This window comes from Panulirus ornatus, chromosome 50 (assembly GCF_036320965.1).
Source record: "Panulirus ornatus isolate Po-2019 chromosome 50, ASM3632096v1, whole genome shotgun sequence".
In the NCBI taxonomy this organism is placed as follows: domain Eukaryota; kingdom Metazoa; phylum Arthropoda; class Malacostraca; order Decapoda; family Palinuridae; genus Panulirus; species Panulirus ornatus.
In genome coordinates, this window is record NC_092273.1 from 6,952,868 (window position 1) to 6,979,596 (window position 26,729).

General features: G+C 37.9%; 1 protein-coding gene across 1 annotated transcript in view; it reads right to left on the bottom strand.

Annotated features, from left to right (window-relative positions):
* ncd (non-claret disjunctional) overlaps positions 1-26,729 on the bottom strand; it is a 56,375-nt gene that overhangs the window by 6,348 nt on the left and 23,298 nt on the right. Inside the window, exons 13-22 of the mRNA XM_071691601.1 lie at positions 25,740-25,903; positions 23,814-23,901; positions 22,380-22,543; positions 15,902-16,042; positions 14,513-14,744; positions 9,551-9,698; positions 4,949-5,158; positions 3,609-3,738; positions 2,521-2,813; positions 1,320-1,472 (exon numbers count right to left, since the gene is read on the bottom strand). Coding sequence (XP_071547702.1) covers positions 1,320-1,472; positions 2,521-2,813; positions 3,609-3,738; positions 4,949-5,158; positions 9,551-9,698; positions 14,513-14,744; positions 15,902-16,042; positions 22,380-22,543; positions 23,814-23,901; positions 25,740-25,903 — 1,723 coding nt within the window. The remainder of the gene's footprint in view (positions 1-1,319; positions 1,473-2,520; positions 2,814-3,608; positions 3,739-4,948; positions 5,159-9,550; positions 9,699-14,512; positions 14,745-15,901; positions 16,043-22,379; positions 22,544-23,813; positions 23,902-25,739; positions 25,904-26,729) is intronic.

A 26,729-nucleotide genomic window follows, 5' to 3' on the forward strand; every position in this document is an offset into this window, starting at 1 on the left:
CAGATCCATATACATATTATTTATTTTTTCCATATACTTGATCACCGTCTCCCGCATCAGCGAGAGCGCAAGGAAACAGACGAGAAATGGCCCAACCAACCCACATACACACATATATACATAGATGCCCAAACACATACATGTACTTACATATACATACACAGACTTGTATTTTATTTATTTATATATTATGCTTCGTCGCTGTCTCACGCATTAGTGAGGTAGCACAAGGAAACAGACAAAAGAATGGTCCAACCCACCCACATACACATGTATATACATAAACGTCCACACACACAAATATACATACCTATACATCTCAACATATACATATACATACACACACAGACATATACATATATACACATGTACCTAATTCATACTGTCTGCTTTTATTCATTCCCATCGCCACCCTGCCACACATGAAATAACAACCCCCTTCCCCCACATGTGCGCTAGGTAGCGCTAGGAAAAGACAACAAGGGCCACATTCGTACACACTCAGTCTCTAGCTGTCATGTATAATGCACTGAAACCAAAGCTCCCTTTCCACATCCAGGCCCCACAGAACTTTCCATGGTTTACCCCAGACTCTTCACATGCCCTGATTCAATCCATTGACAGCACGTCAACTCCGATTTACCACATCGTTCCAATTCACTCTATTCCTTGGACGCCTTTCACCCTCCTGCATGTCCAGGCCCCAATCAGTCAAAATCTTTTTCACTCCATCTGTCCACCTCCAATATGGTCTCCCACTTCTCGTTCCCTCCATCTCGGACACATATATCCTCTTTGTCAATCTTTCCTCATTCATTCTCTCCATGAGACCAAACCATTTCAAAACACCTTCTTTTGCTCTCTCAACCACACTCTTTTTATTACCACATATCTCTCTTACCCTAATATTACTTACTCGATCAAACCACCTCACACCACATACTGTCCTCAAACATCTCATTTCCAGCACATCCACCCTCCTCCGCACAACCCCATCTATAGACCATGCCTCGCAACTACATAACATTGTTGGAACCACTATTCCTTCAAACATACCCATTTTTGCTCTCTCAAATAACATTCTTGCCTTCCACACATTCACCCCCTCCCCCACCCGGTGACTCACTTCCGCTTCCATGGTTCCACCTGCTGCTAAATCCACTCCCAGATATCTAAAACCTATTCGCTATTTCCCGCATTAACGAGGTAACACCAGGAAACAGATAGAGAGGAAATGTACTTCTACCACAGCAATTCTTCTACAGGTGACCAAAGCCAGCTAGTCTACTACAGTACTTAAGAATTGTTTTTACACTTACTTTTAGATTGCTTACATAAGTATCATTCTTTTTGCTGTCGATCATCTTTATTTCATAACTCAGGTTTTTCGAGTCTTTAGAAGAGGAGAGAAGATCTCTAATGGTTTCATTATAAATCTCAAGAAAACTAGCTTCCACCTTGTATGTCCATCCCTGTTAGAAAAAAGAAAAGAGGAAACATTAGTGTATTCATCTATATATAATCATGCCAGGACCTCTTCCTATAAAAGAATCCTAATGTTACTTTGGGCCTCTTTCCAGTGGCTTCTGCAACCCACGGCTGAACTGCTTCCATAAGCAGGAAACTATGGACTCGTTTGGAATTAGTTTTTTGATGAGACTGAACTCCCAATGATACAGACTTGCCAAAGGTGACTTTTCACTCATGATGTAAACTCATTTACTCTGTCTCATACAAGCCTCTTGCCCTCCTGAATATTTGACCTAACAACCCAAACCCCTCTTCACTCAATTGCTCTATATCTGCAAGGAATAAGCACGAAAGCATTTAAAAGAAACCTTTTCCTGATAAGCCTAGGACTGATAATAAAGTAATATGAAGAGCAACAGAAAAAACAGTACTGTTCATCAACCTTTTGTTATAAACACTCTGAGGTATGTAAGTAATCCCTGTTCTTCCTGCACTTATAACACATAGATCCTATAAGTCAGTCTCTCTCTGTTCATCCTCTCCATATGTACAATCTATTTAAACACCTTCAATCAGAAAAGAATGTACTGAAAATAAAATGCCTGAGGATGACAGAAGCTGTGGGTTGAATTAATTTGTGTGACAGGACAGTGTTAAATAAAGGTATGGTTGTAAACATAGTCTGTCTGAAAGGGCTGATCTGGGTATACCGAAATGGTGTGGACAGATAAAGATAGAGTCCAAAGTAAAGAGGACAAGGAGCTGGGGTAAGCCAAAAAGGGTTATTAGGATAGGAAAAAGAAGGCTTTGGGGTATCAGCCTATCCAAAATATTGGCTGCCTGAAAAATCTTTTCAGCACCATCAGAAAGGTAATGTAATGAAAGCACTTGTCCTGCCAAGTTTAACAGTAGCATCACAGATCCTAACATTTTACAACACATAAACATGAGAAAGGATCAATACAAGGATAAATGAAAGATTGGACAGAACACAAGAGCACAGTATTAAGTCTCAGCAATGCTATACATTGAGAGCACAATTATCCATACCTTATCTTCTAACTCCTTCATGTTGGCAAAAATATGCCTCACTGTGCGAGGGATCATGCCTTCAAGTTCTTCACTACCATGGCCTTCCATTGTGAATGTCTTTCCAGAACCTGTCTGGCCATAAGCAAAGACACACACATTGTATCCATCCAGGGCAGACTGTGCTAGCTGAGAAATTTCCTCAAACACATCTGCTTGTGTTGCACTTGGACTGAACACTCGATCATATGTAAACTCAATGTTACCATTTCCTCTTCCTCCTTTAAGACCTGACATTGAGCTTCCATTCGGATCTGATAAATATAAGGTAAATACAGTTACCAAGAAATAGATATGAGCTATTCCAAGTTCCAATAACAAGAGGATAAAGAATATTATCATTATTGAAGATTTCAGAAACTCAATCTAATTTTCTATATTTTGAGTAATGTATCTTCCTGACAATCAAAAAGTTTAAACTTTCAAATTTTCAATCACAAAATATTGCAGCTATGAATCAAAGCACTAATTATTTCCTATCATACATCAAACTGAACCTAACCCATTAATAAGATAATTCCTTTTTCTAGCACACAATTTGAAATAATTAAGTTTTGACAACTGTAAGATCTAAAGAGGTTGTAGTTTCTAATATTGCTGAGCCTCAAATGAGTCCAAATGCACTTAATATGTAAGGCACATGTTATTAAGACCACAAAATGGCCACCATTCATGTTTATGAAGTATCTGCCATGCCTCTTCCACAGTTCCTCTTAACACCTAAACCAAGTTTTCAATTTCTAACTACCTCCTCACTATCCCAGCTTTCATGGAATAACTTTAACATACCAAATTTTGTATCATTCTTCTATTCCTTGTTTCCAAGTAATGGAATATATCTAACCACATTTCATCTTTTTCAACTCTCATTCAAAACAGGTGAGAATGAGGTCTCTGCTTTCAGCACACTATACATGTCAACTAGAGAATGGATGTAAGTAAATAAGGGAAACAGCAAACAATTATGGGAAAAAAAAACACGATTTCAATTTTGTCATCTTTCCTCTTACAATTGTATTGCGGTGTCTTCAAAGAACTAACTAACTCACCTCCACACTTGCACATCTCAAGAGTTCGTTCATCAATGAAGTTTATGTGATGAATAACATCGCTGTCTCCATTTTTCTTTATCTCATCACCTAGCAATGGGCGAACTCGGCAAAAAACACGAATATTACCCTGTAAAGATGAATAAATAAATCATGTTGCTATCAATTCATATCAGATAAGCTCATCATGCATGATGCATTGAAACCAAACACTATTAACCATAGCCAAGCCCCACAAACTAATTCTACTGTTTACCCTAACTGCTTCATAAGTAGCACAAATTCAGCATGTCACTCACTCTACTCGATGTTCATGCCTCGATACCCCAAGGCCTCCTGCCCTAACCTTCCAGCACTATACCACAGCCACATGAGGTAACTGAGCTCACTCTTTTGTACATAATGTTCACTTTTACATATATTACTTTTATTTGAAAAAGGTAAACCAGAAATCTGAAGACTTCCCCTTCATGAAAAACTTTTCACAATCCATCCAGCATTTGAAGGTTAACCCTTTTGATGTGCAACTCATCTATCTGACTAATCCCTCATGTGCAAAAGAAATTAATCATATATCAATAGGTGTACAAAAAATATAAAAATCCTTATTTTTCCTGTGAATTAATTCAATCAATCCTTGCTTATCAAAAAACATTATTTACCAAATAAGCCAATCTTAAGCATACAAAAAAATTCATAGCAACTTTTATTTATTTATTTATTTATTTATTATTTATTTATTTTGCTTTGTCGCTGTCTCCCGCGTTAGCGAGGTAGCGCAAGGAAACAGACGAAAGAATGGCCCAACCAACCCACATACACATGTATATACATACACGTCCACACACGCAAATATACATACCTATACATCACAGTGTACACATATATATACACACATAGACATATATACACATGTACATAATTCATACTGTCTGCCTTTATTTATTCCCATCGCCACCCCGCCACACATGGAATAACAACCCCCTCCCCCTCATGTGTGCGATGTAGCGCTAGGAAAAGACAACAAAGGCCCCATTCTCACTCCTTCAGTAAACAAAAATCATTAAAAACAATTTTTCCTTATGCATTCCTAGTTCATGAAAAATCCACTTTCCAGATTGCCCAATTCTAAGTACAAGTTGTTGGGGTATGGTGGTGGGTTTCACAGACATGATGAGTCCCAAAAGATAATTTCACTGAGACTCTCCCTTAACTAAGAAGCCTAGTATAACCTTTGCCTCAATTGTCATTACTGGCATCGATTAAGAAAAATATCTTACCAATTTTACCGTACACAGGGAAAAGGATATCACTTAAAACAAGATTAATTCATTCCATACCTTCAATTCTTGCACTTGATTATGAAGCTTCCTCCTGGCATTTTCTCCTTCGCGAAGTTTCTGTTCCAAATCCATAATTGTTTCCTTCTGCTGAGCTACTTCCACCTCCAGATCTGATACTCTGTTGTTTCGATCATCCAGCAACAATTTAGTTGATGACAGTTGTGCCTCGATGCCCGCATGAGCACTTGTCAGGTGGGATACTGTTGACTGAATATATTCATTCTCACTAAAAAAATTAGATCAGATGATGTCTGCAAATACTCAAAATGCACCGTTTGCCATTCTATGAGCTTGCAAAATAATACTTATACATATAAACAAAGAAAGACACACAGTCTGTTTTCACCTCCCCTATCAATGACATAAAGCTATAAGATCTTGACCCAGAGCAGCACAACCACAAGCACTAGGGTTATGTGTCCTGAAGACAATCAAATCTCTGTTTAGGTTTTATAAAAGAACAATCCCATGAAGTATTGCAAGGAGTCCCTTCGGGTAGATACCTTCTAATCTAGTTCTCCAAGGGAATAACTGGTATGCTAGTCAAAGAAAAGGACTTAAGACTAAAGGTCTATTTTCACCTTCCCTACTGATGGCACAGGGTTTATACCTAACTCAATTTATATGACTGAAAAGTGGTTGCATCAGTAAATACACAAACTGTTAGTAGGTTTTATTCTTGCAATGCAAATACCAGTGATAAATGAAGCCATCAGGAGCGGAACCAATAGCAACAGCATTATCACAAGGGTGATAAAGGTGGTGTTTCCCATCAACAGAAGTTAAACCCACTGTATTGTCATTGGAGTGCTAAGCCTAAGACTACAATCAAACTGTTATCTGTTAATTCTACATTCCATTTAATAATTCTTAGAATAAAGGACAGAAAATGAGTAGACTGACCCCTAAATTCCTAACACCTAAAGACCTATACTGCTTTAATGTCGATCACGTATAATAAACAATATTTTATTCATTTTGCTTTGTCGCTGTCTCCCGCGTTAGCGAGGTAGCGCAAGGAAACAGACGAAAGAATGGCCCAACCCACCCACATACACATGTATAATCATACACATCCACACACGCAAATATACGTACCTATACATCTCAACATAAAGATATATATACACACAGACATATACGTATATACACATGTACATAACTCATACTGTCTGCCCTTATTAATTCCCATCGCCACTCTGCCACACATGAAATAACAACCCCCTGCCCCTTCAAGTGTGCGAGGTAGCACTAGGAAAAGACAATAAAGGCCACATTCATTCACACTCAGTCTCTAGCTATCATGTAATAATGCACCAAAACGACAGCTCCCTTTCCACATCCAGGCCCCACAGAACTTTCCATGGTTTACCCCAGACGCTTCACATGCCCTGGTTCAATCCACTGACAGCACGTCGACCCCGCTATACCACATCGTTCCAATTCACTCTATTCCTTGCACGCCTTTCACCCTCCTGCATGTTCAGGCCCCGATCACTCAAAATCTTTTTCACTCCATCTTTCCACCTCCAATTTGGTCTCCCACTTCTCCTCGTTCCCTCCACCTCGGACACATATATCCTCTTTGTCAATCTTTCCTCACTCATTCTCTCCATGTAACCAAACCATTTCAAGACACCCTCTTCTGCTCTCTCAACCACACTGTTTTTATTACCACACATCTCTCTTACCCTATTATTACTAACTCGATCAAACCACCTCACACCACATACTGTCCTCAAACATCTCATTTCCAGCACATCCAGCCTCCTGCGCACAACTCTATCCATAGCCCATGCCTCGCAACCCTACAGCATTGTTAGAACCACTATTCCTTCAAACATACCCATTTTTGCTTTCTGAGATAATGTTCTCGACTTCCACACATTCTTCAACGCTCCCAGAATTTTCGCCCCCTCCCCCACCCTATGATTCACTTCCGATTCCATGGTTCCATCCACTGCCAAATCCACTCCCAGATATCTAAAACACTTCACTTCCTCCAGTTTTTCTCCATTCAAACTTACCTCAAACACTTCACTTCCTCCAGTTTTTCTCCATTCAAACTTACCTCCCAATTGACTTGACCCTCAACCCTACTGTACCTAATAACCTTGTTCTTATTCACATTTACTCTCAACTTTCTTCTTTCACACACTTTACCAAATTCAGTCACCAGCTTCTGCAGTTTCTCACATGAATCAGCCACCAGCACTGTATCATCAGCGAACAACAATAATAAATTAATAAATGATAAATAAATAAAGTAATATATGTATAACTTATGATCATACTTGATCGCCATTTCCTGCATCAGCGAGGTAGCAGCAGGAACCAGACAAAGGACCCATCCACTCATATACACACATATATGTATACATATATGCCCATACACATACATATAAACATATACATACATACACATATACAGCATTAATGGAATGGCCTTGATCAGGGACTCAGCTGCCCTCGCTGTCTCAGCTATCAATAAAAAGGAGGGAGGGGCTAAAGTAATGAGGATTGGTCACATTAAGAGAAGGCCTCGATATGAATATCATCTAGCAGGAAATGAGCTGCAGGAATCTGTGTGAGAGAGAGACTTGGGAACAAACACCTACAGAGAAAAGTTAAAACCAACTGTTTGCTGGCAAATACTATAACCGCATTTAAGTTCATGGACAAAGAAATATTCAACAAGTATCTCATTTCATTTATCCCTGGGGACTGGGGAAAAAGAATATTTCCCATGTATTCCCTGCATGTCGCAGAAGGTGACTAAAAGGGGAGGGAGCAGGTGGCTGGAAATCCTCAGCTCTCGTTTTCTTTTTAATTTTCCAAAAGAAGGAACAGAGAAAGGGGCCAGGTGAGGATATTCCCTCAAAGGCCCAGTCCTCTGTTCTTAATGCTACCTTGCTAATGCGGGAAATGGCGAATAGTATGAAAAAAAATGAAAAAATCTCATTTCATACATAAGCATAAACTAGAATATGCTTCCCAAGTTTGGTAAATGCACCTAAGAAAGTACAGACTTAAAAGAAAAGGTCCAGAGGACAGCAGCTAAGATGGCACTAGAATTGAGAAAACAGAGTTACAAAGAAAGGTCATAAATTTGCCCACCATGCAAGAGAGAAGATTGAGGGGAGTGACCCAATTACAACTTTCAAGTTTTTAAAACAAAATAACGACAGACAGTGAACAGTTCCTTGAAAGCTCTAGGAACAAACAACCAAGAGGACAGAACATTATAAAAGAAACTTGTCAAAAAAGATGTAAATAAGAACTTTTATAGTATCAGAAAGATGGATGAGTAGAACAAAATGAATAAAGGTATGGTTGATGTAGACAGCATACAGAAATTTCAAAAGTTGTATGATAGGATGGCCAAGACATGGCCCTGTGAATGTAAAACTCCCTCCCCATACACTACAAATAAGTAATTACACACATATACTCACCACTGCTTGTGACAACTTGCATAATGAAAACATACAAACCTCCCCCTCCCTAACTCCTTTTCTCTAACACTCATGGAAACTAACATTCACACACCAGTAAGTGTGTGACGATGATTCACTGAATTGTGTATTTATGTATAGTAGTGGTATACACCTGCAAGTCATATGCACAAAGCTATTTTGTGCAATGGTGGCTTCAGTGTTGTGGTGTATGTGAATAGTTGAGGTCTATATGCTCTGGTAATGTAAAAGGATTAACAAATGGTGATGTGTAATGGTGACAAATATGAACAGTTATAGCTCTGAAGTTAAGTGGGTGCAACATTTCATATGATATATCTTGTAACTGCATCTCCATTCCTAAGGGGTTTTCATAAGTGTTCCATTCAAACATAATGATGCCTTAGAAATACAGCACTAAATGATGTTAATAAAAAAGAATATTACTTTCATGTTCGCCAAGAAGCGGAGTTTATGATTAGAGGGTGTGATAGTACTATTAAAGAGGCTGATGCTGAAGGCAGACCACCTGTGACATGGGGAAACAGAGTAGATGGGTCATGGAGGGAAAGAAATGGGAGAAGAATACATGGAAGGGTGTATGCTAGGGAGGCAAGTAAGGACAGGAATAAGAGGAGACTTTTGTCATGGCCACCCCCTTGGTGGGAGCTGGCATCAGAAATACAGGTAGGTAGATAGATGATCCATTCTTCGTCTGTTTCACTAAACTACCTCGCTGACATGGGAAACAGTGATTAAGTATAATATAAACAAATACAGATCGATGATATGGTATGATTCAGTCATGAATAAAAAAATGACTTTGAAGATATGGATTCGGTAAAAGGTACCATGAAAAAAGTCAATCTTATAATTTCTTTGAATGGGACATAACCAACAACAAACACATTCACAAAGTACAACTAAAGGTAGCATCAATTCTATTTTTAGATATCTATAGATCAGCTATCAGGAATTAAGAGAGCAAACCACAACAAGTAGCTACAAAACGTTCATGCTCTGAGCAGCAAAGGCACTAGTTTCCTAACAAAAATTAAGGTGGATGCATTAGGTACCTGGTAACATACTGACTTATTTTTTGCTATCAACATTAAAAGGAGCACTAAAATCTCAGGGTACACACCTTAAGTCCAGCCAACTCATCTTGTCGAGATGTAAGCTCAGCCTCAAGGGATTTCATCTGCCGTTCAAGAGAAGATTTTTTAAACTCTAAATCCTGAATTGTATTCTCGTATCGTCGCTTATCAGCAATCCTCTCATCACACTCCTCTCTGTAAGAATACTATCCATTCAGTACCATGGAAAATGACAGCATATTCAAAAGTTTAATGCTGAATGTCAAAAAGCTTAAAGTACATCAAATTCAAAAGAGAAGCACAATAGAGAAAGAAGTGAAGGGGTATCTAAAGAAGGTCTTTATTCCCTTTACAGACTCCTTTCTCCTATTAGTAGTTCTATTTTCTGTGCCCACATCCAAACCACCGTTTCATCTATCTCACTGAGCTTAATCTAATACCTGTTACCTTTTTCATAATGCTCTTATCATCAAGATTGCAAATAAACCCAAACAAACAAGGCATCCCAACACTTTTCATGTCTGCAGGGTTAGAAACACCAATCCTGCAAAATCAAATCCTACAAAAGGTGCATCCCTGCATGGCCATGATTCACAAAATAATGTTAATGAGAACAGTAATAGCATATCTGCTACCAATTCTAGTCCTCTAAGTAGAAAAACATCATTTGTTCAGAGCAACCTAATTCTTTCATCAGCCAACATACATGTTTTGCTGAGCAAATAAATCACACTTCCACTGTAAGAAAAACATTTCTCCAAAAGCTTTTAACAGGCTTGCCACTAGATCTACCAAGTAACTTTTAAACTTTACATGTTTGAGCCATACAGTTCCTGTTGTAACAATAAGATCAAAGCAAACTTATAATATTCAGTTTTCTTTCATCTACCTTGATTAAAATTTCTGAGAATACTCTTAATTATGTCAATAAAAAGTACATGCAAGTTTTGGAAAGAGGGGCAAGTATGAAGTCTGCTGTGGATGAGAGAGCTTGGGAAGTAAGTCAGCTGTTGTTCGCTGATGTTACAGTGCTGGTGGCTGATTCGTGTGAGAAACTGCAGAAGCTGGTGACTGAGTTTGGTAAAGTGTGTGAAAGAAGAAAACTTAGAGTAAATGTGAATAAGAGCAAGGTTATTAGGTACAGTAGGGTTGAGGGACACGTCAATTGGGAGGTAAGTTTGAATGGAGAAAAATTGGAGGAAGTGAAGTGTTTTAGATATCTGGGAGTGGATTTGGCAGCGGATGGAACCATGGAAGCGGAAGTGAATCATAGGGTGGGGGAGGGGGCGAAAGTTCTGGGAGTGTTAAAGAATGTATGGAAGTAGACATTATCTCAGAAAGCAAAAATGGGTATATTTGAAGAAATAATGGTTCAATCTCAGAAAGCAAAAATGGGTATGTTTGAAGGAATAGTGGTTCAAACAATGTTATATGGTTGCAAGGCATGGGCTGTAGGTAGAGTTGTGCGGAGGAGGGTGGATGTGCTGGTAATGAGATGTTTGAGGACAATATGTGGTGTGATCGAGTAAGTAATAATAGGGTAAGAGAGATGTGTAGTAATAAAAAGAGTGTAGTTGAGAGAGCAGAAGAGGGTGTTCTGAAATGGTTTGGTCACATGGAGAGAATGAGTGAGGAAAGAATGACCAAGAGGATATGCGTGTCAGAGGTGGAGGGAACGAAGAGAAGTGGGAGACCAAATTGGAGGTGGAAAGATGGAGTGAAAAAGATTTTGAGTGGTTGGGGCCTGAACATGCAGGAGGGTGAAAGGCGTGCAAGGAATAGAGTGAATTGGAATGATGTGGTATACCGGGGTCGACCTGCTGTTAATGGATTGAACCAGGGCATGTGAAGCGTCTGAGGTAAACCATGGAAAGTTCTGTGGGGCATGGATGAGGAAAGGGAGCTTTGGTTTTGGTGCATTATTAGATGACAGCTAGAGACTGAGTGTGAATGAATGTGGCCTTCATTGTCTTTTCCTAGCACTACCTCACGCACATGAGGGGGGAGGGGGTTGTTATTTCATAAGTGGCGGGGTGGCGATGGGAATGAATAAAGGCAGACAGTATGAATTATGTATATGTGTATACATGTATATGTCTGTGTGTGTATATATATGTATACATTGAGATGTATAGGTATTTATATTTGCGTGTGTGGATGTGTATATATATACATGTGTATGTGGATGGGTTGGGCCATTCTTTCGTCTGTTTCCTTGCGCTAACTCACTAACGCGGGAGACAGCGACAAAGCAAAATAAGTAAAAAATAAACAAATAAAAAACTACATCAATTCTTAAATGATTTGTCCTTGAGAAACAATAACTGACATTAAATCAAAAGTAGACTTATCTGAGAGACTAAATCCACTCTTAAAAACCTCTATTTGCCTCTATTTAGAATCATTTATCTTTAAAAGCTAAACAGCATTCAACCTACATTAACTTCTTCACGTGAAAACTCTTAAATGAAGTAGGAACCTTATGATCTAAAGGCATAACTAACTCAGTCACCAGTTACTCTGACTGAAGCAAAAAGTCAATAATCTTTAGACTTGAATTTAAGGAAAAATAATATGAGGGGCTATAAGTGTTTTCAAGCAATGTACAATTCAGAAAATGAAAAAAAAACTTATAAAATTTTTTTGACGGTGCACAATACTCCAAAATCATTCTATAAGCTGTAACAAATACCCAATGAAAATCATGACAGAATCAAGACAAGAGCAAAAGACAGAGACAAGCCTGACTTATAGATAGAAAAGATTTAATTCTAGAGAATTCTGACTAAAAAGAAATTGGCTTGGAACACCATGATTTCTATCATAAAACAAAACACTAATTTTCAAAATGCATTTAGCAAAATTTCCAGCACCAATATATTAATAAGTGCACTAAAGTCGGAGGGGATATACATATCTCTACCTTCTCATGTCTTTCCCAATACATATAACCTGGCACATTTCAAAAGAGAGGTCTTTCACTCTCTAGAAAATCAAAAACTTTCCCTTGTCTTTTCTTTTTCTGTTTCATAATTCTCTCTATATTTCAATTAAGGCCCAGCCTTCATATGGAGTCTTGTCCAAGACTAGAGCCTTAAGAAAAAAAAATCAACCCTGATCTTATCTTGTCACATACAATGTCAAGATAATAGATGTGCACATGAAATGAAAAAAGATGTAATCTAAAACTAAAAGTTTTCTCCAACACCAAAGAACAGTTCACAAAAGGATCTCCATGCCTCAGGCAATTTCTTACAATGAGGCATTAAGAGATGGCCACTTCACAGAGCAAAATACTGACCATGAGAAACAGGAAGAATGCTGAAAATAGTTTCACTCTTTCCCTGTTATTTCCCACGTTTAGAGTGTAACAAGGCAGTATCAGGAACAGACAAAAACCATTTTCATTTGCTCACATCCAATGTCAACCTGTCATGCATCAGGCACCAAAATCAGAATTCCTTATCCACAGCCAAGCCCCACAACACCTCTCCAATAGTTTCCTGACAACTTGGTAAGCCCTAGTTCAATCCACTGACAACACCTTGCACTCTGTTCACCAACTGCTCCAATTTGCTTCATCAATTGCATCCCTTACACCCTCCTGCATATCCAAGCTCAAAAAACTCATAAGCATCTTTCACTCCACCCTTCCATCTCTTATTTCACTCCCAAACCCTTCTCCTTGCTCCCTCTACTTCTGACACATATATACTCTCGGTCAGTCTCCCTTCACCCATTCACTCCACACAAGTCAAAACTACTTCTGCACATCCTATTTAACTCTCTCAATTACACTCAGCTTACTACTAATACATCTTCTTGATCAACCTATTATCTACCATATGTTCTACATGATCATACCATCGTAACTACTTTCAACATGTGCCTCTCTGATAATTTCTTCACTAAAAAACATTCTCACATCTTCATTCTTTAACTATCATTCTAATTCTAACGACACCGCACAACATATCTATCCTTACCACTCTCATTTTCTATTCTAAACAATAAAAATTTGCGTTTTACATCCATACTGGAACTGCAACAATTATTCCTTCATGCTACCTCTTTCTACACATTACACTTTACTAATACACTATACTCACAGCAATAAGCAACTCAAGTTACAGGATGAATATGTGTCAAATGAAATGAACATCAAATAGCATGAGTATTTTCAACGAGTATTTAAGTGAATTGCACACATATTGATAACACTTTTTTTTTTTGTTTTTTTTTTCCGCTGTCCCCCGCGTTTGCGAGGTAGCGCAAGGAAACAGACGAAAGAAATGGCCCAACCCACCCCCATACACACGTATATACATACGTCCACACACGCAAAATATACATACCTACACAACTTTCCATGGTTTACCCCAGACGCTTCACATGCCCCGATTCAATCCACTGACAGCACGTCAACCCCGGTATACCACATCGCTCCAATTCACTCTATTCCTTGCCCTCCTTTCACCCTCCTGCATGTTCAGGCCCCGATCACACAAAATCTTTATCACTCCATCTTTCCACCTCCAATTTGGTCTCCCTCTTCTCCTCGTTCCCTCCACCTCCGACACATATATCCTCTTGGTCAATCTTTCCTCACTCATTCTCTCCATGTGCCCAAACCATTTCAAAACACCCTCTTCTGCTCTCTCAACCACGCTCTTTTTATTTCCACACATCTCTCTTACCCTTACGTTACTTATTCGATCAAACCACCTCACACCACACATTGTCCTCAAACATCTCATTTCCAGCACATCCATCCTCCTGCGCACAACTCTATCCATAGCCCACGCCTCGCAACCATACAACATTGTTGGAACCACTATTCCTTCAAACATACCCATTTTTGCTTTCCGAGATAATGTTCTCGACTTCCACACATTCTTCAAGGCTCCCAGAATTTTCGCCCCCTCCCCCACCCTATGATCCACTTCCGCTTCCATGGTTCCATCCGCTGCCAGATCCACTCCCAGATATCTAAAACACTGTTTACATACCTGATTTTATTTGTAAGTCTTTCAACCTCCTCTTGGTTAGCCTGAGATACTGTTTGTGTCTTCTGCAGATTCTGATTGAGATTCTGTTTTTCCATCTCAAGATTTTCAATGCGGGTATCATAACTGGCAAGCTTAACGAGGAAGTTATCACGCTCAACTGCCGAGGACCTGACCAAATTTTCCATGTCTTGAAGACGTCCCTTGAGATCCCATGCTGCTCTCTTCGGCTTTCCTGTTCACATACATAGTAAGAAGAATGAATAAATAAAAAGAAAAAGGATGTACAGAGCAACAGACTGGGGAGGAGCAGTGTGGTCTCAGAAGTGGCAGAGGTTGTGTGGCTCAGGAGTTTGTTTTAAGGAATGGAAACTGGAACAATATGATATACAAGGAAGCAACCTGTTATCAATGGGTTAAACCAGGTGTACGAAGTGGTAAGGGCAAACCACAGGAATGCTTGTGGTGTTTGGCAGCAGATAAAGGGGTTCTGTTTTCAGCTAGAGCTTGGATGTGCTTTGTCTGTCCCTGTCACTACTGTGCTAACACAGTAAAGGTTAAAGTGCAAAATCAAAGTATGTGAGGGAGGCTTGTAGAGATATGGATAAGTGAAACCTTTTTCAAAATTGTGCAAAAAATTCAAATGACAACAAATGTTAAATTTTTTTCATGAATGATACCACTACTGAACAAATACTAAAACAATATCTAGTTTTACTCCAAGAAGAATAATTACAAAAAACTAAAGGAAAAACAAGCTATTTAGGAAGGTGGAAAATACATGCAAAGGGATGTGTGCTGGGTGATAAAGAATGAGACACTTCAGGAAGAGTGTTAGCAATAAAAGATATAATCTGTAGAGTCTGGAGTGAGTAATTAAGGAAATGACTAAAGATGATGGGTGAATAACAGTGATTTTTGTGGAAATTATAATTAATAAGAACCTACTGGTAAATTACCACTTTTTTGAGAGAAAAAGATGTCTATAAACTTAAAAGCTATTGACACAGAACGATACATTTGGTGGCTTCCTTTAAACCATATCTATAAACTTAAAACTTTTCATAAAAAAAATTATATATTTTGGCTTCATTTAAAAATTCATCATTCCTTGTTCTGGTGATCAAACATTACCCTACACAGCATTTCTATTAGCTTACATGTCATGCAACAAATCACATGTAGATTCTCTACAACTACATAACGTTTAATAAAGCATAATAAAGATTATGAACCTTTGTTTTATGCATAAACAATTTGCGTGATGCATAACTAACCTGAAAAATCAAGGTCAATAAAACTTTCCAATAACTTACATTCACTGTCAACTTAAATCTTATTAAAGCATGACATGAAAAAAAATCCTTGGCTACACAACATAACATAACTAACCTTTACTGACTGCATCTTCACTGATATTATTTATCCCTGAGGCTGGTTTATTGGCAGAAATGGAACCTTTAGTGCTACCAGAAGTGTGGGTGTTGTTGACACGATTTGTTATATTGGTTCCAGGTCTCCGACTACCTATTCCTGTAACATCAAAGCATGTGCAACTCACAACTAAGAACATTAAGCTTGCGTAAAAATAAGAAAACAATACAGTACAAATGTGCAAGTGCGTTTATTTATATAAATCATGCCATCACAGTGAAACAAGGTTTTGAATACAGAACAACTGTCTATGGATTCTATATCATTATTTTGAGTTCTGTATTGGCCGACTGTTTTATTACTTTGAGAAAAAAAGTGTAAAATATGAAGTCTGTAAATCCAAACTTTTTCATTTTTTTCCTGTAATCTATATCTGTATTACCAACAAATATAAAACAACAAAAGCTCACAAAAAATTGGATACTTGGGTTTAGTTAAAAGAAGCAAAATATTGTTCACAACATACAAACTCCCAATATCTTTGGAGTTCTAATCTTGTAAGTTTAACCACTGATCTCAGTAAAATCTTATGTACTGCAAAAGCAGGTATAATTTAATCTAATATTCTAACACAAGCCTAACCATATGAACACATTTGTTCATCACTTTTCAGTAAACTAACCCACTCCAAATGATTAGCTTATGACAAGAGAATTTCAAAGATTTTAAATATCACTGTCTACTGTCTATATGAAAAATGGCAACCACTTGTTTACTGACTGCTACTTCACTCATGCTAGTACAACCATAAGTTACTTGTATATCTACAAAGGATTCTAGTCTCTTTTGGGAAAACAACTCATCTCACTTTTCAGCTCTTTAGCAAAGGCATAAATCTTAATAACCTATTGCTAGAACACAGAGTTTCAAAGCTTCAAATATAATTCTTTAACATCTAAACTGCACATGTGACAAAGTACAGGTACAGGTAACTCTACTGATTTGAATGCACCTATGACAAAATGTGAGCATACAAGTGCTAAAACTCATTCAACAACAATAGTGTGGAAATATAAAGGATACCCCAGGGGCTAAATCAAAAAAATTTCCTATTTATTGCATGCAACCATCAAGGCAGTATGAAAAATACACAGGAATCAAAATTTACCTTGCATGCGCAACAAGGCCTCAGTAATCAATCTTCCACTGTCTGGAACTCTAAGATCTATATACAGTCCCCCAATCTCAATACCATTCTTGTTTGGAGCATCAGTGCAGACAGAATTGCAAGTGGTCTCCTTGCCATTGGAGAAGACCGTACTGTCTTTCATATTTGGATCTGATATCGTCATCACTTTGTTACTTGAGCATACTGTACCCATCATTCAGAATGTACAAGTATGTGATTTTGGGTAACCTCATCAGGGATCTGTCCATGTCCATACCTAGGGTTAAAGCACTCTCTCTCAAGGTCTCTCACATATCTGGGTGGTACACAAGTAAACCTATCAAATACATCCACTTTCATCTGCAATATTTCAAACATTCTATAACTTTAAATGCAAAAAAGTGCATAAATTGCAATATATCATCAACATCACTGTACACTGGTAGAAGTAGACCTAGGATAAAAGGCACTGAAAGCAACAGCATAGAAAAAGAATTATCAAATGATGACAGAAACGATACAGCAGGTACAGTACAGTTATGTGTGTGTTTTGAATTTGGAAGGCTCCATCTCTTAATCTCTTTGCTATCTTGCCTCTTTACAGTACTCTCTACAGCACAACCATCTTTCATACAATTTCTTACTCGGATATGAAGTATATACACAAAAAAATGAATCTAAAAAGGTCAATTTAACTTACTGCAGTCTCAACAATGAAAAAAATAACTAACCTCAACAATATTAACATATGAAACAGGATTGGAGTGAAATACTATGCACATGTAATACATACGAGTATTCACAGCTGAAATGAGATATCAACTAATATCATAAATGAGCAAGGGGAGTGAGTAGGTATGACAGGATTCAAATCAACGCGCTGGGAGAGAGAGAGAGAGAGAGAGAGAGAGAGAGAGAGAGAGAGAGAGAGAGAGAGAGAGAGAGAGAGAGAGAGAGAGAGAGAGAGAGAGAGAGAGAGAGAGAGAGAATAGCTGTTGCCGGCAATACGAAGAACACTTATTCTATGATAATTCATGCACAACACACTATAACCTTATCTAAAATATGACGTCAATCTTCCATTCAAATTCGATGCTAAAGATGATAGCATTTCCTCCACCACCTCCGTGACCCGGGAAACCAGATAAACAAAAACGCCTTACCTTTTTGATATATATATATATATATATATATATATATATATATATATATATATATATACATATATATATATATATATATATATATATATATATATATATATACATATATATATATATATATATATATATATATATATATATATATATATATATATATATATGAAACCTAGCTTAAGTCAGGTGCCTAACTTATCGACAAACCCAAGAGGGGAAAGGATAAATGCTGCCTTCTCATCAAAATTTCAACGCTATGCACAGTCCAGCGTGTCAAAAGTCATTTTTCAAACTGCATGTAAAATCACTTCTTAATTTCCATTAGCATTTTTGGCACCAACTTTCACTTTCTGCTATCCGTACGTCATGAAGGTCTACAAGATGTTCTGAGATGATTACAATTATGGAGTTATTATTACCAACCTAACTAAAATGGGATCAGGTAATAAGTGTACAGTATAGTTCTAACTTCAGTGTAAAGATAACTCTTTCAACATTCTCGAAAACAGAGTCAGGGTTTTCATCCCGTGTATGTTCAGGATATCACTAAATATTTTCGTTACAGTGAAGCATTCCATCGCACTAACGCAAAAACCACGTACTTTTCCAGTTCAATTAGAAAGTTTTACTCATCTACGTACATCTAAATCACGACATGTCACCTGAAACTATATGTGGAATCTACCATTTTGATTTAGCATATTCACTCCAACACTTAATTACTGACACTTTTCCACAGTCATACTGATAAGTCAGCATAAATTACTTCATTTTCACGGCATGTAAAACCTTCCACACAGAGAGAAGTAGGTCAATCATTTCGCCCATAATTCATCTGGCATGTGACCTTTTACTGCCACAAGAAAGTCACCGACAAGAATTCCCCGAAGTTTCGAGTTATTCGAATTACTTGAGTCTTGTTCTTCTACGTCATCAACACACAAGTCTCAACCTGCAGAACTTCACTAAATAAAGCTTTCTCGCGGGTACAAAACGCCATTTCTCGTTATATGCCTCACAACAGCACCGTTCCCACAGTAGCTCCAAGCCATAGCTATTCGACTCATGACTTCCCACCCACGGGACTGCATGGCGCATGGCACACCGAGCTGGCGCTCTTTGACGACACAACCACCTGACGCTGTTGCCAAGTTCTTCACGTCTAGCTGTGTAATCACAACCAGGAACGTCCATTTATCATTATATCTCACGAAAGCTCCATACTAGGAGAGAGAGAGAGAGAGAGAGAGAGAGAGAGAGAGAGAGAGAGAGAGAGAGAGAGAGAGAGAGAGAGAGATTCATTTATTCTTTTTCCCCAGACAATTGCTATCAGCAGAAATACTATAATACTGCAAACAGGAATACACTCTAAGGAAACGAAATTGGGCCACGAAGTACCACGAATGCGTAAATTTCTTCATTACTAACATTTTCCTTGCTCGCTCAATTTCTGGCTATTATTCTACCGTCAGTCCGGACACATTTATCGGTGTCTGTTAATGAAAATCTCAGTGCGACTAGCAAGAAAATACCGTAAAAGTACCTATGAGCTGATATACTGCTTTCTTTTTCGACCAGAGAAGCTGAGTGAAGTATATATATATATATATATATATATATATATATATATATATATATATATATATATATATATATATATATATACTGTAATATGAGACGGTCCTCTCTCGGCATAATACTGATCCCTCTCCTCCAAACTAAACCCCATGAAAGCATCCCCACAATCTGCAAACGACTGCATAACACGTCAACTCAAAGACCAATGTTGGCACTGATGACATAACCTGACAACGTGTTAGGGGTTGTGCTGCGCCGGTGCACAGGATGCGACAGTGAAAATCCTAGTCATGGCTACAAAACGCATGTGTGTACATTACTGGGGAACTAAGGACGGCTGCCGATGGTACATGTGGCACTCACCGTTAAAGACACGAAGATGCAGGTTCACAAAAAGGTCAAACCATATATATAACAACACACCATTACAACTCTGACTCAACAAGGACCGTATCTTGATACACTGTGCTATATAGGATGACTTTCATTACCTAATTGCCTCTCCTGCTTTCGCGAGGTTGAATGGCCTCATTTGAAGATATTTGGAAGACATATGGTAAGCAATACATTACTTCTGAAAAAAGCTACAATTTCTTCATGTTGCATTGCCGATCATAAAACTGTTTAATAATGCTGCCTTCAAACCTCAATTCATGTAATTTGCAGAGATGAACGTTCTCTTCAGCTTAGTTAAAACACTATAGCAATGAAAAGAATATATTTATACCGCTTACGCCAAATAGCTTATATCTTACCTCCCGACGAAGTGGAAGTTTTGAATCTTTCAGTGAAATAAAGGTTGAAACCCCTGGAAAACGTGACTATGATTCGTTTGAGAAAATCATACTGGCTCCATAAGTCAGCAAGAACTTCATGATAAATCAAATTGCAGTTTCTAAATGACAGAGGTGAAACAGAAAGTACATATAATATCCAACAGGAAACCTTTCAGTTTTGTTGTAATATGAAATAAGAAATTTAATATTGTTTCTTCTCGCTTACAGAGAACTCAGAAGTACCTTTCAACTGAACCGTTTTATGGCAGCAATAAAGTGGGAGGAAAAGACACATCCACTTCACTTTCTGATGAAAGTTTGGTTAAAAAGAGTGACAGCTGTTCCAAAAGAAGTCAAAAAAGACATGTAAAATGTAGGAATAATGTTATATACATAGAGTCTGCCTCCAGAACAATTAGGAGTAAGTTACTGCACCATGATCCAAATGCTGTGTGAGAAATCACTAGCAAGTGAATTCATGTTGCCAACAACCTTGAGGCAACATATGAAGAATCATCTGAATCATCCATTAAAATAAGACAAACTTTGTGCCCAAAGGTGAACGCAGAAGCTGGTAATTAAAAGAGCAACAGACAAGGTTTTAATCAACAGCATCAAATTGAACAACCCAAAAAGAACTGTTAAAAGGCTAATAAACCCTCACACTGTTGGTCTATCTTTGGCCAATGTAGGAAAGGAACTTCACAACTGCTCCTGCTGAAGTCAAATAAATCTTCTGTTTAACACCACCATAAAACAGTGTCAAAGAAATCAGTCAAAGCATTAAGGCTTAAATACTTCCTGAGCTGAAGCTGTTGGAATGCTCTTTAAACAAAGCAGCACTATCACATTACAAATGAAGTCGACTCAGAAAAATATAAACTATTACTACTCTTTCAGTGACACCCTCCATTCCTCTAGTCACTACCATTTCTCATCCTACAACACATCTCTCTTACCATTTATTCAACCAACCCTCCTCACACCACATGTTTGTCCTCAAAGATTTCATTTCCATCACAACCACCCTCTCATCCATACACCATTGGGACTATTATACTATCAAACATATCCATCTTGACCCTCCCTGATAGTGACCTCTTTGTACACACTCCTGTACACCCAAGTTCTTAGCCCCCTTACTCACCCTATGGCTCACATCAGCATCAATGGTTCCATTCAATGCCATGTCAACTACCGTACATCTGAAACACTCCAAATCCTCCAGGTTCACTCCAATCAGACTCGCACTCCACTTAACCCGTCTTCCTCTATGTTAAACCTAATAATCTTGTTTTTATAAACATTCACCCTCAGCTTTCGCCTTTCACTATTCTCCCAAATTCTGAAACCAGCTTCTGCAGTTTCTCACTCATATCCACCACAAGTACATATGTCGTCAACAAACAGTAACTTACTTCCCAGACCCCCCATCCATAACAGACTCCAGACCTGCCCCACTCTCCAAGATACTCTGACAAGCATATATATATAATAATCATAAAAGGAAGCCTTTTAAAAAAAAAAATCAGTTCCAATTCCAAGCTCATAATAGCAGCAAAGAAATCATTTTCATTTTGATAATACCTTTGCAACTACTTGTGCTTGCTGATTTTGTACTATCACAGTGCATTACAAACAATTTTGCCTTCAAGCAGTCAAATCATGAATATTCCTGGACCTATTAGGGGACCTTGAGAACTCCATAGATATGCAGCATATTGTTTTTCTAAATCTATCTGTTCAGGAAACTTACCAAAAAATCCAGTGAAAAATTTCAGATTCCTAACATAATAAACAAACTAAACTGTACTCACCAACTGATGATAATCGACTCTGTGTAACTGTTGCAGCCGATATATTAGATGGACGACCAGTAAGATTGAGTGTCGATGCACCCATTTTTGATATAGAAAAATTGCTTTTGCTGGTGTTCTTGTTTCTTTGTCCACCAGCAGGTATATGAGCCATAGACTTTGATCTGAAAGAAGAGAGGAAAGTGATTGGTTCTCAGTGAATGTAGGTTTGCGGCAGGGGTGTGTGATGTCTCCATGGTTGTTTAATTTGTTTATGGACGGGGTTGTTAGGGAGGTGAATGCAAGAGTTTTGGAAAGAGGGGCAAGTATGAAGTCTGTTGGGGATGAGAGAGCTTGGGAAGTGAGTCAGTTGTTGTTCGCTGATGATACAGCGCTGGTGGCTGATTCATGTGAGAAACTGCAGAAGCTGGTGACTGAGTTTGGTAAAGTATGTGAAAGAAGAAAGTTAAGAGTAAATGTGAATAAGAGCAAGGTTATTAGGTACAGTAGGGTTGAGGGTCAAGTCAATTGGGAGGTGAGTTTGAATGGAGAAAAACTGGAGGAAGTGAAGTGTTTTAGATATCTGGGAGTGGATCTGGCAGCGGATGGAACCATGGAAGCGGAAGTGGATCATAGGGTGGGGGAGGGGGCGAAAATTCTGGGAGCCTTGAAGAATGTGTGGAAGTCGAGAACATTATCTCGGAAAGCAAAAATGGGTATGTTTGAAGGAATAGTGGTTCCAACAATGTTGTATGGTTGCGAGATGTGGGCTATGGATAGAGTTGTGCGCAGGAGGATGGATGTGCTGGAAATGAGATGTTTGAGGACAATGTGTGGTGTGAGGTGGTTTGATCGAGTAAGTAACGTAAGGGTAAGAGAGATGTGTGGAAATAAAAAGAGCGTGGTTGAGAGAGCAGAAGAGGGTGTTTTGAAATGGTTTGGGCACATGGAGAGAATGAGTGAGGAAAGATTGACCAAGAGGATATATGTGTCGGAGGTAGAGGGAACGAGGAGAAGAGGGAGACCAAATTGGAGGTGGAAAGATGGAGTGAAAAAGATTTTGTGTGATCGGGGCCTGAACATGCAGGAGGGTGAAAGGAGGGCAAGGAATAGAGTGAATTGGAGCGATGTGGTATACCGGGGTTGACGTGCTGTCAGTGGATTGAATCGGGGCATGTGAAGCGTCTGGGGTAAACCATGGAAAGCTGTGTAGGTATGTATATTTGCGTGTGTGGACGTATGTATGTACATGTGTATGGGGGTGGGTTGGGCCATTTCTTTCGTCTGTTTCCTTGCGCTACCTCGCAAACGCGGGAGACAGCGGCAAAAAAAAAAAAAAAAAAAAAAAAAAAAAGGCACATCACATAATTCAAAATATATATGAAAACAAGATTATCTATAATTCATATCATGGTTATGCATGTACAGGAATCATACTTCTAACTGTAAACTTACCTATGAAGTCTCCCACCAGCTGCAACACCTGAACGTGGGACACCATGCCTCACAGGGGGATGACTATCTTGAAATGAATCTTCTGAATCTGGAGATTTTGTATATGATTCGAATCAGTTTTTTGTAACTACTAAATCAATCTAAACCAAGACCTCTAAATTAAATATTACCCAAACCTAGGTAAACCTGAGACACTTTTACTGCCTACTGTCGTGCCTCAAGTTAGATAATCAGAAGAGAATCTAAGGAGCTCATTCATTTTCAAAAATTCCTTTGAAATGATATTTGTCTTTGCCTATTACAAATGCTCTATATTTGAAACTCCCATTATTCAGCAATTCTGAATTCTTGCAATTACAAAAAATAATGCAGGGTTTCCATATTGATATGCATATTCATGGGACTACATAGCTCAATATCTAATATGAACATCACCCTCACAGATGGTACCTACTGTAAACATGGAAAGTTTCTACCACAAATCAGCCTTCAATTATTTTGCTAACAATAATGTTAGCTGAGGTGACAACATTACTTACCACATACACTATGCACAGCGGAGGTGACATTACTTACCACATACACTGTGCATTGCGGAAGAACATAAAAATGTAGCATTTGCCAAATCTCTAAGTACTGATGATGGTGATTAAACTAACAATATTCTTTTGTACATAAATGCCTTTCCTGCTTTTGCAAGGTGGTTTTACGAACAAGATGATAATCTCACTTATAAAGAACCATCTCCTGTTCTCGTGTGCAATGTACCAAAACCAGAGCCTGCCTTTAACAACTATCCCAACTAAATGAGCAATATTAATACAAATACTACACAAAGTCCAGCAATAAATATTAAAAGTAATTTCTAAAAGAAAAAATTTACAAGTATTTGCTATTGCCCACATAAATGAGTAGACTTTAGAAAAGATGACTGAGCCTTAGTAAGAATAAAAATATTTTATTCCCCTGCTTACTTAATTAATTAAAAAGGAAGGGTTTCCAGTAAACCCCCACTCCCTCCCCTCTGAGTCACCTATCTCTCCATCTCTTGGGAAAAATTTAAATAGCTTAAATTATCATTTCAAATCAAATGATACCTTTTAGCAAACCTAACAGTAACAGAAGATCCTCAAATACTGCAACTAACCTACAGGAATATCACAAAAATCATATATCTAGCTGAGAAATCTACAATAAAATACAGTACTGTATATGCAATTGATAATCTTTTCTTCACTAAAACTTTGTTAGAACTCGTATTAGAATAATATTATGGTTTTTAGTTTATAGTAATATTATCCCCTTGACTATAAGGTGTTTGTGCTTTGCCAAGCACTCTGGCCATTTCCATTTATCATGTAAGGCAGTAAATCTATTAATTCTGGAAGAATCATACAGACAGCTGATTTCCCATGCAAAATATTTAAAACTGTTATTTGACAAACATTTCACAGATTTTGTAGACACTTCTAAAACAATCTTTTTCTTTGTGCATGTGTATGGTCAACTTAGAAAGGGGACAAGATAAAGTAATTTTTGAAAAAAAAAAAAAAATGAAATCAAAAGTTATTTGTGATTTAACACTAAAATATGCTCATAAACATTTGCTACCTGTATCTTCTAACTTCATCTACATTATCAAGTTTATTTCCTTGTCAACTCGCTGAACTTCAACTGGTATTCTATTACACTATCTCAGAAAATGAGCCTGACTTCTACATACAATATACAGTATATGGCACCCAGTGATCTGTATTGACCTCTGTAACCAAAATCAACAGACTCTAAACCTGAAAGATAATTACAAACCAAGAACTGTACGACTGAAAAGCCTGGTCATTTACAATAGGACTAAACCCTCAATACCTATCATCACAGAAGAAAACAGTTACAAAAGTCTTATGCCAACCACACAGTTACGCTTACCATTGGAGCTTCCAGATGAACTAAGCCTGAATTTTTTCTCTGGTGAGGAAATCAAATGACTGGCACTGGCTTGTCGCTTCATAGTTGATCCTGGGGGCTTTAACTTAGAGGGTTGGGACCGGAGACGGCTGGCAGGGGCTGGAAGTTTTGACATCCTGCCAATTCTGAAAGGTATCATCGGTGTCCTTTATGGCTGGTCAATCATCATCAATTCAACTAATCATGTGTTCTCAATATAACTTAAAAGCTGAAAACTTGATCATCAGCTATATGTTAATTTTTCCAAAATTATATAAAAAAAACAAATTTAAAAAATTATCAACATCTACAGAAAAGCATATTTATTAGTATCATAAATACCAGCTTTCCAGCCAATTTCATTCACAGACAAGTCTGACTAACCTCTTTCAAAAGTGTTCATTATGAATCTGTCTTCAAGAGCATTCAAAATCTAATACAAAATTTTCTCATATCAGGACTGAGGCATACATTGTTCAACAATTTCTATGGCACATTAATATTTAAGTATTACCAAAATCCACAGCATATAATTATGATAAAATTCTAGTTTAATTTTACATGCTTATCAATAGTTTTCAAAATGTGAGTTGATATGAACAGATTTCTATCAGTAGTTATAAATTGACAAGTATGAGCAGTTGCTCACGCTTGCCTTTTCCTCAACCAGAAAGTCACCGAAGAGCATCTGTTTGCCCATCAGTAGGTTACCACTACATCTATAAGCCAAGCATCAAATGCAAAAATAGGAAATGAATTCCCCAACATTCATTTTCATGTGTTCCGTGGTAATATAACTTAAAAATAATCACTTTTATCATCTGCTTTTTCTTTAATAACTTTGTCATGCCTTAACACTGCTCTTCAGAACATGCTGTGCTTGCCTGTTCGATTTATAATGCAAGCAATTTTTTTATTTCCATTTTGCCCACATTCAGCACTGCAAAATGCCAAGTCCTTAAATTCAAATGC